Source organism: Lissotriton vulgaris, chromosome 2_1 (assembly GCF_964263255.1).
Source record: "Lissotriton vulgaris chromosome 2_1, aLisVul1.2, whole genome shotgun sequence".
NCBI classification, from domain to species: domain Eukaryota; kingdom Metazoa; phylum Chordata; class Amphibia; order Caudata; family Salamandridae; genus Lissotriton; species Lissotriton vulgaris.
The window spans coordinates 1,539,617,660-1,539,633,384 of NC_141687.1; the positions used below are offsets into that span (position 1 = coordinate 1,539,617,660).

Below are 15,725 nucleotides of genomic sequence, written 5' to 3' on the forward strand. Positions count from 1 at the left end.
AGATGGCACGTAGGTCAGGGAAAAAAAAGATAGTATAAAAGAACATGAAAAAAACAAACCAGAGGCAGAAGTCAAAGGAGGAATCGGCGGAAGGAGGAAAGGAAAAGCCATCACGACAGAGAGCTAAACTAGGGTGGGGAGACGCACCCAATGGAGGGAACAACACATAGGGTGGAGCGTCGGAAGAGTTTCCCGGGGAGAAGCAAATGAGAGAGAGAGAGTAGCACACAAAGGAGAGAGCAATATACTGCGTGGGGCAAGTACACAAGACGGAGAGCAAAACAGAGCACGTGAGTGAGCAATTTGGCGGTGGCGAAGCACACGAGTGCTAAATACCTCTAGCCGATCGGTGCTGTTCTGTTTACACATACTGTGACACTTTAAAAATAAGATTTTCAGGGCCGTTGGAGCTCGGAAACACGAGCGCTCGTGAAGCCGCTATAAGCAGCACGGCACATTGCGTAGGAATAAAAAGAAATGACAGGGCTGTCGGAGTCCTGAGATTGAAAACACGATTGGATAAAAACAAGAAGTGTAATGAAGAAAAAAAAAAGCGGCCAGGAAATGCACTCGGGGCAAGAGTGGGAACGCAGTTGCAGAAAGAGGTTTTCTTGATTCCTTTGAAGTGAAGCTCTAATTAGGGGGGAGGAGAAGTGAAGCCGAGCGAGCAGGGGAGGGGGGTGGGAGTAGAAATGCGAGACACGGCCTGGCGGCCGTGAAGTGTGAAGCAGTGAGCGGGGGAGCAGATGCCTTTGAAGTAAAGCTCTCAGAAGCAGCGGCTGGGGGAGCAAATGGTAAAAAGCGAGTGCATGTGCACATGCACTCGACGTAATCTGCGATAGTTTCAGAGCTTGGATGAGCCTCTATACTCTCGTCCTATTTATCGCTTGCGCGATTAATAGGACGAGACCTAAAAATCACTGTTACTAAAATAGGTGTTAAATAATTCTGAGCGCAGGGAGCTTAAACTCCAATTCTCTATCTTTTCCTAATTAGAATTTACACTTACAAAATGTTACAAGGCAGCTCCAATGATCACCTATGGGAAAGACAGCCTTCCACAATGAAAAATTGAATTGGCTGTATTTCACCATTAGGACACGAAAACACACCAGCACATGTCCTATCTTTCACATACACTGCACCCTGCCCACAGGGGTACCTTGGGCCTACCTTAGGGGAGGCTTGTATGTAAGAAAAGGGATGTTTAGGGCCTGGCAAGTAGGTGCACTTGCCAAGCCAACATGGGAATTAAAACTGCGCGCAGACACATCATTGGGAGGTCTGACAGCTTTTGAATGTCTCCTTGTATTGGGGGGTGGTGGGTTTCACAATCAGTGCTGCAGGTCCAATAATGTCAATTGATTTACATGTCCTGGGCACACACAGTGAACTGTATTATGGACTTAATAATAAATCAATTATGTCAATCATGGAAAACAATCATAACAATTTACAGTAGGAGTACTTTCACTTTAGTACTGAATAGCAGTGAAAAAGTGTGCAGAGACACTAAACCAGCAAACAGAAGTCCAGCATACTGTTGAAAAAGAGGGTGTCAGAAAGCAAAAAGTCGGAGTTAACACCCCAAAAAGATGCCAGGTCTAACACGTGTAAAACAAGGGGATTGTACCTATGCCTCCGGGATGTATTACTAAATCACTCAGTAAGACAATAGATAAAGCTAAATGAATTAGTTTTACCAAGACAATTTATTTTGTCAGTATTTTTAGAATCAGTTTTTTAGATTATTATTTTTTAGGCAAGAGAATCAACATTATCAACTCAACCTCTAGCGACTGAATTTTCACAAAAGACTAATATACAAATAACATACAAAAACATTGAATTAATCATCAATATACCTTAACAAAAAAGGACTAATGTACATGTGACATACAAAGAACATTAAATCAACATATATCATTTCATTCCAATTATCAAAAAACAGTTCATCATGGACAGAAAGAGTTTGCCAATATTAAATATGCATTCAGTTTCCACAATGTGGTGCACTATTTCTTTTTAGAACCACATGAGTCAAAGTTTAAACATTCCTTTTAAACTTGAACATTCATATTAAATGTATTAACAAGAATTTTATGCGAACTAGTGCCGTAGCCGACGCGTTTCGAGTCCTGTTAAGAAAGTCACAGGGCTCTCATCAGGGCAGCATTAAATGGATTCCACGGGGAACTGATTGAGGGCTTGAGTGCGACCTTTTATTAATAGTAGTGTGGCCGCCACTGTGTGTCTCACACTTAAGTGAAAGCCTCAAGGATGGTCTCTTGTCAAGGCATTGTTTATTGTTCCAAGGTGACAAGTCTTGTCTATTCAGAAGCCAAACAGTCCACCGCAACCTTGCGTGAGGTACTGTGCTTAAAGTTGGTTATTTTATAATAACTCTGAGGGCTGAACAGCCCACCGCAATCGAGCGTGTGGTGCTGTGAGTAGGAATTATGTCTTCTTTGGTTCAAAAAGAATCTTTCTGTTTTCTCTCATTGAATGAGCACGAACATTGACTAATTAGCAAAATCATGCAGATATGTGAAAATAAAATGTTTTGCTTTACTTGTTATAAAATACATGTAGGTTTCTTGCATACCAATGTGTAGTTGAGCTCAAATATGGCTGAGAAGAGCTCTGTTTTTAAACCGACATGTGAAACTTGGCATTACATCTTATGGTAATGTGGTATGTATTAGGCGTTTGCTTTGCCTTTATCCAAGATCAGTTATCATCATGAGCATAATGGAATCAGTTTATTTTTACAGGCCCCAGAAGTTGGTCTGCGACTGATAAGCTCTAACAAGCATTTCTCAATATTTTAAAGCACAGCATCCAATATCGCCCTTGTTTCACATGCTTCCTTTGTGCAATGTATTTCTGGTTTACAGTGTCACTAAATTAGCTCTTAGTATTTTTCCTTAATTAGATCATGTGTCCCTATTTTACTTTCAAGACTTTTTAATATCACATTCACACCCTAGGGGCAAGGTGGGGAGAACGATTTTGGGGGTCAATACAATATGAGCAGTATTTTCCTTTTATAGGGGTTTTCGTATATTGACCGGTTAGTGTACACAGATTATTAATGTGATCCGTATTTCTTTGTTTCGGAAGAAACCCCTTTTGATGTCTTTGTAAAGACTTTCTGCATAAGGAATGCCTATGCTTTAAGTCTAAGAATGGAATGTATGGTTCATGGTTGAGACTTGGGTGGGGCATCTGGTGGAATTTATTATATTTCTGGTGTTTTAATATCACCTAGAGCATGGACCAAGTACTTGCCTCCGTACACTGCTCACATTTTTGGAGCTATTTTTTATTGATTTTTCTACAAGCATGCCATAGGCGTACTTGTGTTTTTAGGCCATCTACTCTAATTGTTGCTTCTTTTCCCTTTCAGCCTTCTGCCCCTGTCTGTTTCTTCTGTACCCTCTCCATGCACCTCTTTTGGAATTGCATAGCTTTTCAATCCCTGGGGGCACAGGCCCCAAAATAATGTGTTGCATGGCTACACACCTATAATGTCCAAAAAGCTAGACCTATTGGCAATGCCAATGCTTGTTGAAACTTGTGGCCCGTATTCTGCGAGCGGTTATTCCCTTGTTAAAACAGCTACAAGGTTAAGTTCCTCTGAAAATGTTTACTGAAAGTGAATGCCATGTTGGGAGGGGTCAACATTTAAGAAAAACTGAATTGCACGGTCTACAAGGCATTACTTAATTGAAAATTGGGCAGCATTTTACTGTTAAGATTAAAAGACGGAATAAATGATGAATAGACTACATCTCCCACAATGCTGTGGGTTTTACTGATTGCAATCTTACTGAAGGCCCCACCTGTAAAAACGTTCTGTGCTGCTTTATTTCAGCCTATTGCAATATATGCCTGTCTATTTTTTTTGCACAGTTCAACACTATTGGTGGAGATAATTCAACCAGCAAAATCAGAAAAAGAGCAATTACTAAGAAAAGGGAGAAAAAAAAACTCACAAGAGGACATTATGAGTTACAAGTGGATACCGGGAAGGTTAAGGGCGACTGGCAGGCTTTGATGTGTTGCTTCTAAATTAAAGCTATCTGCATAAAAAAAGTAAATACGGCGCTTAAGAGCTGCAAGCGAGTCGAGCGACTGTGATCTTAAAAACACATCTTCAACGTTGGCCGACGCAGACTGTGGCTGAAAGTAAACTTGGCTTGAGCGTAAAGCAATACTCTTGGCTCTGTAAACCGAGCTTGCAAGCTGCTAGGTGCCACTTGTAATACAATGCACGAGAAGAGTCTGCTCACAAACCAAGTGGCCGGAGGCGCAGGCGCTGCATTGAATTGCCAAACAGCAACAAAAAGGCAGATATTTCTGAAGGCCCTGGCCGTCTAACACCCCAAGTGAAGTCACATCTGCGCTGCTACATGTGCACGGCTAAAAGCGCCAATGTCTGCTTTAACTGAGTACTAACTACTTCTATATACAACTACACGTAGGACATTCAAAACATAGTCAATAGGTATTTAAAAAATAAATGACGCTTCATGGCTCCCACCTACCATTTCAGTTACCTCCTTGTTCGTATGTCAGTTACGAGAACATTACAATCGAACACCTAGATTATAATATGTAATAGTACCCCTTTCTTACATATGCGGTCTTGAACCGTGCCTGTGCCTTCTTCCCTTAAGGATGCATCCATTGAAGCATTCAAGGGGGAAGCGGCTTGGTTTGAGAAACGCGAGAGACGGCCTGGCGGCCGTCAAAGTGAAAGTACGGCCGGCCGTGGGCAGTGAATAAATTAGGAGAGGAGAAATGCCTGAGGTAGAGCGCACGCTGAGGGATGCCTGTGGGAGGGAGGCTGGTGGCTTTGATGTGCACTCGCTTTTTAGGTCCATGCGCTTGCGCATTGAGCTTGCTTTTCACAGTCACAGCATCAAATCACCCGATGGTTAAGCTCTGGTTAAGCCCCAATATCTCTCGCAAGCTCAATGTGCAAGCGCATTGACAGGCTCGACCTAAAAATGTAAAATGTGTTCGACACAAGGAATACAGTTTATACTGTTGGTGAACATCAGATATGGGTGGCCAATAACAATGATAAACATTGTGTGTAGAATTTTCCCTATTTCCCATCAATTGTCCACCTACACAGTAATTGTATACTAGATGTATCACTTAGGAATTAAATTATTTGGCCACAATACGCTGGTCTCTAGTCTTCACCCCCCCCCCCCCCCCCCCCCTCTGTCTTAGGGTACAGCAAACACTCATCCTATCTTGCTTAATTAGATAATAAGGACCCACTTAATACTGGTTTCAGGTTAGGGTTAGGACCTTGTTATTATTCTGTGTGCTACATGGGCCTAAATCATGGCCACTTGAATTATGTGGCAGGGAAGGGCTAAATTATGTGGGAGGTTTGAGTAAATTATGCAGCAAGAAAAGGCAATTGTGGCGTAATGTGGCACATTTGATAGTTTTACCTAATTATTGTCATTTTTAGACTTGTTAACACTGTCGGGTTCTTGGTGACACCTTATTAGTACCAGTTTAACACTCCATTATAGAAATAAGCAGCAGAAAGGTGACCAGTCAACCTTTGCAAATGTATATAACTACGGGGAAAAAGTCAGTCTAAGAAGTGACAAAAAAACCTCAAATGCTCAAAATAAACTTCTCACCAGGTCGACATAGCTTGCCCAAACACTGGCTTGAGAAAAGTCTCCATCAGCCCACCCATTTGGCGGAGCATCGTCATCTGGAAGACTACGAGAGGAGGGTCAGATGTAGCCAATGTTGCTCTAAGGCTAACATGAATGGAAACTTGACCTCATACTCTCAGAAGTTCTCAGCCACAGTTGTTCAAAATATGAGACCACTGATGGAGTGCAGTGCAAGTGATAAATGTGTGTGGGATGAAAATGACTAAAAGGACAAAAATATGTTTTTTAAGTATTGTCCTGATGCCATAAATAAAAACCGCCTGATAGTATTGAAAAAATTAACTACCTCCTGGCAAAGAGTGAGGTCGACATGTTTCAGCCGTGCGGCCAAATTGCCCGGCTTTCTTCAGAACCTTGATGATGTTAATTGCTACCTCAGGAAAAATAATACGTGAAGTATATTATACATCTGATTTTTCATAAAGAAGTAAACAGATCAGTGGTGTATTACCACCCTACCAGGTACAAATCCAATGTACACGTGGATGAGATCTATCTCTTCATTCCTAGAACAAAGAAGGGGGTTTAGTGCAAAAACCAGGTCAAACCAGCAGTGGCGAATAGAAATACTCGGAGCATAGAGGTAAAGAAGTCAAAGAGTTCGATTACACTTTGTGATCGACTGTGCCCATTCATTATGTGATTCTAATAAGGCAATAATAATTTTAAAAAAAATAGTAAGTACTCACCCAGCTTTCTGTGGGAGTAAGCCTCCCCTCACCCGGCAACTGCTCGGTGGTTGAGGCCCGCTCTATTTGTAAGTAAAGTAAGGGAACAAATGGTAATGGCATCATCCATCTTATGTTCCCCTGTTATACTCGGAAATCAAATTTACAAACCGAAAATCAAAAAACTAAGACCATAACATACGACACCATGTGAGAAAACAGGCTGGCGCTCAGCGTCAAAAATTCTATATTGAAGTAAATCAATTTCTTAATGTAGTATTTTATTTCATATATTAATTGTGAACCAACATATTTAAAGTTTAGGATGAGAGATGATGTACAAAGTATCTGCAAAACACTCTCTCACTGAAGTGTCCCTTATTTCTGAAGACTTAGCTGAATAGGAACAAAACAGCCCATGAAAAAGATGTTCTTTCATGAGTATTGTCAGCCAAGGACCTAAATCAATGTGTAAAACTATGGTCTAACCTATGGCTTAAATTACAGTGTTTCCCCATGTTCTCAGTTAGCTAAGGGTCCACTGTGACTAAAGGGGCAACACCAAAATTAAACGTTTAGCAAAAATGATGAAGTAAAAGTCCAAAATAGCAGAACCATCTAGGAACATCTTACCTGTCCGTCGATACCTCTTAGCAATCCGGAAGCAGTGTGGGAGGTACGAGGAAGGTTCGATGTCCTCTTTTATAGTGGAGCTAATTGGCTAATTGGTTCTTTAACCAATAAATGTCCGCGTTGTTGCGGTATATTTAACGCATGTAATGGCTGGCCTTGCGTCATGCTCAGACGCTAACTCTATCCATTCATCTTGAGTGCTCATGCGTAAACAGCTGGCCGCTCTCTGAGCATGCTCAGTCCTTCCTGTTGGTAACACGCAGTCGGTAATGTTTTTCTCGCGCGCATGAGCGTTGCTGCCTACCGGATGATGAATGCGCATGTGCGCACAGCTTTAGAACTGAACTCAAGAGGCAGCATCAGTACAAGTCTCTGTATTTTCTTATAAAGATTGGAGGAGACAAATTAGGACTCGTCGGATCTGGCTGTCCTACCCCTACATCAGGCAATCGTGAAAGTAACTCTATTGATAACCCGATGTGCTCAAGGCACACTGTAAATCATTGGATGGAGTGTCGTCAATGTGAATACACAGATTTATTAACCCCTCCGATGCGTGTGACAAGGTCAACTCGTCATGGGCGTTACCTGCGCTGTGCGTGTGACGAGTTGACCTTGTCACGTAACGCGGGATTTTTGAAATCTCAGCACTCAGCGGGAAAACCGCTAGCGCGCATGCGGTTAAGTGACAAGTATGCATCATTAAGAGCAGTGAGTGTTACATACACATTCAAAGATGCCATATGTGGAGTCTTGTAACTGGCTGTCAGAAAAACTACCACCATAAATCAGACAACTAGGATCACAAAAAAAGACCCGGATACCGATCATCAATTGCAAGCGATCAATCTGCTAGTTGTGATGTAGTAGTGCTCGTGAGTTACAGTCGAATACCCATGCACAGGTAGTACTGAAAGGTGTACTTATCACTATATAGAAAAATGATTTGGAATTGTCAACCGGTAACGCGACAACTGCAGAATGTGTTACAAGTAGATCAAGCCTGATCTACCAACATGAGCTGGCGCAATATATACTGGTGGCCAAGATATCACTTTACAACACTGATTCAGATTGAGACCCATGGAATATTATCATTCAGGCCTTCTGTATCAGTTTTGAGCCTAATAATCAATTTCTGCTCTTTAATAAACAGAAACCTGGATATGTCAGTCACATGTTGGTGATCATAGGATGTTCAAGGATCAGCCATCTCATGTCGTCTGCTTGGTGTTTGAAGCATAAGAAATGGTTGGTGAGGCACGTAGATTGCTTATTGCAGGGTATAGTGCTTTTGTGCTCACTAATGCGCAGCTTGATTTTGCGAGTGGTGTGACCGATTTACCTGAGTGAGCAAGGACATGTGATCATGTAGATCACACGATCTGTATTACAATTTGTGTGATTTTTCAGAATCCACGGTCGACCAGTCCCAATATCCACAGAATCTGTTTTAATGGTCTGTGGGCACACACTACATGACCCACATGGATGGTGGCCACGTACCGGGGGAAGCCCCCAGAGGGTGTTAGAATTTTGTTTGGACTGCAAACGGGGTCGAGTATGTACTAGGCTGTCACGTAGACTAGGACCTCTCCTGAATGCAAAAAGTGGTAGAGGGATCTTTTCAGTGGCAACATTCAAAATGCGCCAATGTCTGCGTACTGTCTTCTGGACTTTACTAGACAGTGTACAAAATGTATCGACAAACGTCAATCTGTTGGTTGCAGGTTTGATAATACTATGATCAAGTAAGGCATCTCGGCTAGTGTTCGGGCTCTCTTCCAGGCTCTGCGTACTCAGTGTTTAGGATAATCTCGGGCCTGGTTTAGTTGGTCTATAAATACTATCCCCTAGACCCTCTTACACATATTTTTCATTTTTAACCTTTGCAAATGGCCTTCCACTGCCAGCACCAGATATCCCTTTATGTTTTTGTAACTTTTGAACCATTGGAGCTAGAAACTCAATTTGCTTCTTGTTAAAATCTTCAGATTATGCAGTAGATGATAGATTATGTGGAAAATCTACAATTAGGTGAAAAACATCACAGCTGCACAATCGCATAATTCTAGTGTGTCTGGCTTAAATTTGATCTTCACAATGAGCTGCTTTGAAGCTGCTGTCTACTTCCAAGGATGCATTAGGGCTTATTTCGTAACTGCAGATGAGCGGCAATACTGAACAGAGAACTCTTTCTGGAAAGCACTTGTAATTCACTTTTCATCATATTTATTCTTTGCTCAGATTGGGTTAACGATGTCTTGGCAAATGAGATTTACTATCTACAAGGAGTAGGTATATTTAGTCCTTTGTTTAATTGAAGCTTGCATACAGTTTACTTCATCGGTACAGTAGATCAGGACCTGAGAGGTGTTCTCCGTGGAAACTTGCTCACTAGGCTTCTTTGCCAAATTTGATAAGTTCAATGGTTACTCTTTTCGGATACATGTGCAGGGTTTTCAAGTAAGCTAGTGCCTTACCAGAACCAACACCAAGAGTAAGTACCATATGCTTCCCCTCTTGCTTGACTTACCAAGTAGCAGTTGTGGCTACTCTGTCAAAGTTTAAGAAGAACATAGGATCGTTCTGAGGAGCTTTGATGGGACTGAGCTTTATGTTGGATTGATTATCACTTCCTACACATAGAGAAGTGTATCTTGCTGTTTAGGTAGTCTGCTTCACCCTGGGGTTGAAGACCTTGTGGACGTATGACCCTTCCATCTAGAGCAATATTATTCTGTTATACACTATGCGGGCTGTAAGCATCATTGTCCCTCTGCCAGTTGTGAGATTAAGTTCAAGACACAGGGTGCTCCAAGGGACTTATTTTGAAAATATTTTCAATGAATTGTTGAGTGGTATTACAATAACACACTCCGTAGTATCCAAGAGATATCAATCTTATTCGACACAACATGAATTCATGGAAGGTTGGAAGAAATACAGAGCAAAAAAGGTTATATTTCAAATTAATTCTTTACTTGAAAACAATTATTATAGGGGATGTATGTACACAAATCAATTAAAGCAAAAAAAGTCATGAACAAAGATAGACAATGTTTTTTCTATAGTTCATAACATTATGCATCAACTCCGGCTGAATCCAGCAAACAACCCAAATTATACAATAAAAAGTGATTGTAGGTTGGTGTCTAAAGACAACATTAAAGGAGATGATGACAAGATGTCGACGTTTCGGTCTTTGCTGTATTCATCAATAAGATCATCATCAGGACGATGTTTATTCAAATGCTGTAAAGGACTCCCCTTAGAGTTACAAGGGGAACTGCATCAGTTGATATAGGCGGTCCACATTAAAATTCTTACAAGAAGATTCAGATGGATGTAAAACAACATCTGTTGATCCAAGAAAACTGGCTATACAGTCCAGTCGTAGGAGTGTTAGATCCTTTTTTTGAGATAACTCCAGCGGCAAAATTATATCCCGAACACACGGGGATATAATCCATCTGAATCTTCTTGTAAGAATTTTAATGTGGACACGTCGACATCTTGTCATCATCTCCTAAAATTGCTGAAATATAACCTTTTTTGCTCTATATTTCTTCCAACCTTCCATGAATTCATGGTGTCGAATAAGATTGATATCTCTTGGATACTACGGAGTGTGTTATTGTAATACCACTCAACAATTAATTGAAAATATTTTCAAAATAAGTCCCTTGTAGCACCCTGTGTCTTGAACTACATATCGCCCAAGCCTACAAGGGTTGATTGGGTTTTCCCCTGACAAAAATATAATATAGTTGTGAAATTAAGGCCCCCTTTAAGCCCAATGCTGACACCAAATGTGACAGACAAGTGAGAATGAAGTGAGCCTATTTACCAGTTTAGCTTTCGTTCTTTTCCTGTGACGAACAAGGGTTCCATTGGTGGGGCATGTGGTAGCATAGTACATTATCAGTACATAGTCTGTCTCCTTTAATGCCCTCGGTGTACACAGTATATTCACTCCTCAAAATGCTGACCTTAGCTTGACCGCACCTCAAGCACTGGGTCCTGCTGTCTCTCATGAAACTCATACGACTTAGTCTCAAAAGGTTGCAAGTTAGAAGTGTTATTAATTTTACCATTGAACTCAAATTCAAACAACATTCCATTTAAAATGTCACTACCTGGTTGACTTTCCATGGACCTATGTTATGTCCTGTCTTGGAGGCTGTGTATGTAGTATCTGGGTCTATAGTGTCTGTATGATAATGGAAAACCCTGGTGAGCAGTAGATTCCCCTAGGTAGTTGGAAGGACTAGAGTGGTGCTGCTGTTATCGTGGTGCTGGTGGGGTACTATTACATGTAATAATGAACTTAAAGAGAACATTAATATATGGACATCTGTGCATCTTAACTAACTACCCTACTGCCTGTTGGGAAGAGTCTACTATATGATGTTAAACAGGATGTGTGTCAGCACTTGTCTATAGTATGTTGGTAGAGGCAGCAGCAGATACCACCTCTCACCTACACCACCACTAGGAGAGTGGCACTGTTAGTTGTTGGAGATGGTATCAAAGAGACGGTCTACTGTAAATGACTGTTTCCAGGTCTTGCAGTGGCTCCTAGATCTCTTTATGATGCGCTCTGGTTGAAGATCATTCATCAGGTTTTGTTGGTTCTGTGGTCTGTAGAGGGGTAACCTGAAATGGTTAAGTATTAATGAATTCATGGTTGTTTCATGATGATTTTTGATTAGCTTGCAGACACGATTTGTGAATAGAAGTTAACCATATTAATAATTTGCCATATACATCAATGTTATAAAAAGCCTACTTTTTTGCTACTTGAAGGTCTTACTTTATACTCTGTGTCTCATTATCTCAAGAGTATAATGTATGGTGTGTTCTAATTTCCAATGAGGGAGGTGAAGCATTTCATGTACACACTCTTTAGTTTTAGGTGCTTCGGAAGGACATTATGCATTGCCCACTGAGCACCCTGCTAATAAACTATGATTATCGAATCAGCAGGTGGTGCACTCACTGCTGCTGATCTAGATATAAAGAACTGTAATGGAGCATATTACTAATAACAGATGATTACAAATGTAAACTAATTAGCTCTGATAATTAAAATCATAGATATTTTATATTTTAATTTATAATCTTCACTTTTCCTAATGTTTTTCCAATATTCCGTCTAATTTTCTTGCACCTTTTTATAGTCCAGTTCAGGACCAAATAAAGAAACTGTAAATTATAAAAACATTTATGATGACCTGAAATAAATGTGATCTCACACACCCTAATCTTCCCAGCAGGGAGTACCTGGCAACTGTGAAAGAGTTTCACACTGTGAATGAGAACCACAGGTGTGTTGGGCAGATTCAGTCTCTTTTCTCCGCTGTACAGATCCACAGGTTCACGTCTCCGAGGGATAAGGAAATTCTAATAGTGGCCAAAAGTTGACTAGTTGCAATAATTTACATGTACCACCGAGCCATGAGAAACTGGTGGAATTCATTCTTAGCAGGTGAATGTTGTGGCGTTGGTTTGGGACCATGCATGCTTGACTGAGTTCTAAATTTTTTTACTTAAGTGTCGTTGATGGGGCAGTTTGCTCTGCAATTTCAATTTTTTTTATTTATTTTGATATGGAACTCCAACGGAGGTCCGCAAAGTACACCAATAGATTAAAAAAGACATACTTTATATACAATACAAAATTCTTCAATATCCAACCATCAGATATTACAACATACAAAATAGACTTAAAAAATTGCCTAATACATAACCAAGAATGTTTTTAAAAAAACTGATTTATCTGATCGCAAACCATATCATTTTTGTTGGGCACAAAACAAATGTGCGGGCCTCCTGAGCAGAATGGATATTAAATTTGATAAATGATGCTCCTAAAAACATAAGCCTGGCCCTTTGTAGTTCCGGGCACAGCAATAGATTAAGATCTTGAATTTGTAAAGAACACATTTCACAAATTCTCTCCTATTTTGGTATTTTGTCCCATATACCAGTAACTTCTTTTAAGGGAAACAAGTTAGTTCAACAAGGAGTATCAGCCTTCTTATCCCGTGAGGAAGGTTCCCGGTTAAATAAAGTTGTGGTCTATTCCCCAAAGCACTTTCACAGACCACCTTGCTACGTGATTTGGACTGACTTAAAGCAGTGTCTCTAGCCTTGCTAATAGAGGTTGCAGGCTTCTTTATAAACAGCTTCAGTTCAGACTTTGGCGTAGAGGAATCAACATTTAAGCTAAGTCCAAATAGATCAATTGCTTGTGCAAAGGACCTAAAGAATGTAGATTGTTCTTTCAATTTATGAAAAATTGCTATTCTCAAGGCAGCCGTAAGAGTGCCCTCATCCCCCACAACAGAGGGAGTTACCCCACCTCAGGACTGCAGCCACGGATTAAATATATGAAGAGACTAAACAAATTCCAGCCGTAATACCTGTGGGGCAGCTAAAGAATTTAAGTTACAAATTTGGCCGAAGATTCTGCCTTCAGCCTTATCGAAAGCGAGCCAGTGATTCATATCCAGTACTTCAGGAGCATATGTTAATGAAGGGGGGATTTTCACCTTAAATACTGATGGAACATGACTGAAGTGGCGTCTCCCACAAGTTTTATAAAATCTGTCTAAACCTCCAGCTTGGGAGACAACCTTACTAACACAAAGTTTAATATGCTCGATATCAAGTCCAGCTTTTGAAAAAACCTTCCCCAAATATAAGTACGAATCAACTAGTTCCATTTCTTCGTACCCCAACATCCACTTATGCCCTCTCTTTATTCTTAGCCCTTTCTTGCGGAAAACCAGGATTTTGATTTAAGCGATATTAATTTTCAAAAACTGGTCTTCTGCATATTTAGTTAGTGCATCCAGACGACGTTGCAGACCAATTCGGGTTAAATCAAAAATTGCCACATCATCCGTGTATAATAAAGAACCAACAGACATTGTACCAAATATGGGAGCATCCTCCCTGACTGAGTTCAAAGTGCTGGGGAGATCAGATCTATACAATGAAAACAAAAGAGGGGTCCGCAGGCAGCCCTGCTTAAGCCCAGTATATGTTTTGATCTTACATGGTAACCCCAGTGAACCTCCCATCAGAACTTGGTGCCAGGTGTCTGTATGTAATTCCATAAAGTTTGCTTTGTGCACATTTTAGTGCAAATTCAGGCTCAAAAAGTGCCCTCCGATAAAGCTTTACTTCTCAGTGAGGTTAAACATCGCAATTAATACATTTCAGTAACATGAAGCATATTTGGTTCCACTGCAGGCAAGAGTGAATTAATTTTTCAAAACCATGGAAGTTTGTTAAAGGATTACAAAGTTACACATTTAAATCATCAAAATTTGTTGTCATTCTGCTGTCAATACATGAATGCGCCAGTCCATATATTTTCAAACCAATTTAAAAACCTAGAGACATAGACCGACTATCACGAAGTTGTCTCGAATGAACTAGATCAAAATCAGCTCTTCCATACTGAAAGCATTCTACTCTGCCGAACTAGGGAAAAGTCGGGTGTTCTGGAGAGAAGTCAGGATAAAGGGATTCTGCCAGAAAGTCTTGAAAGGCAATAGAAAGGCATCTGCTCACAAGCAATGGAAAAGGGAGTTCCAACTTATCATACATATTCCACTGGCTGAAAACACACATTCTCACATTTTGCTACACCAAAATATGAGCCCCAAAAGAAGAATCAATTACTTTAAGGAACAAGCATATAAAACAACTTTGCTAATTTTCCCAAGCAAATATACAATACACTCACTCTAAACGTGCTCCGGACTAACACTTGTCTGCAACATAAGATGCATTAAGTTCAAGTTGTACCCTGCATGTGCGCATTAGAGCATCCTAGAAGGATTGCATCAAACCTTTCACACGAAAAACAGAAAACAAAAGATACATCATTCAATATTGCTGGCTCGGTTTTCTCCTGAAATAAAGTTACAGGACAAAAAGCAAAATGGCTTCCAGACGTTACCCATCTTTAAATGTGACATATGTTAGCTACAGTAAGTTTAAATGAGAAAAGTACATTTGCGTGTGCTCATCGTATTGTAAATATGAATGCAAGCATTTTTAATATGAAAAACACTCCATTACCATTGCGTATTCTTTTGTAGGACCCAATGAGATTGTGCCCCGTAAGTGTAACTAAATGAGTCTGTGGCACACATGCTGTTTTAGGCATCCTGTATTAAACAGAACGCCAGTTGAATTTTTTCTTTCTGTGCCTAGTATTTACATTATATTGTTTCTACCTGTATGTAATATGGAAAAACGGGCTGCATTTTTAGTCGCTGCATTGATTAAATGTAAATTGTAATTTTTGTCAACTAGTTAAAACTCTGTATTTTATCAGTTTTTGCAGCACTTTTGTATTAGATAAAATGCTTGTGCCCCTGAAAAAGCACTGCTTTTAAGATCTGTTTTGAATTCTCCAGAAAAGCACTTTAAATATTTAATCTATTTTTCTTTTTCTTTAATGAAATTTTTAGATAAACTTAAAATTTCCGATTTTGGTTTGGCAACTGTGTTCAGACACAACGGCCGCGAGCGATTGTTGAACAAGATGTGTGGGACGCTCCCTTATGTTGCACCAGAACTAATTAAAAGAAAAGAATTTCATGCAGAACCGGTGGATATATGGTCATGTGGGATAGTTCTAACTGCAATGCTAGCTGGAGGTAAGAAGCAGAGACAGGCTCTT

The 15,725-nt window shown here is 40.3% G+C and overlaps 1 protein-coding gene across 1 annotated transcript in view; it reads left to right on the forward strand.

The window, feature by feature from the left end:
- CHEK1 (checkpoint kinase 1) overlaps positions 1-15,725 on the forward strand; it is a 167,672-nt gene that overhangs the window by 51,264 nt on the left and 100,683 nt on the right. The window contains exon 6 of the mRNA XM_086957409.1: positions 15,514-15,702. Coding sequence (XP_086813535.1) covers positions 15,514-15,702 — 189 coding nt within the window. The remainder of the gene's footprint in view (positions 1-15,513; positions 15,703-15,725) is intronic.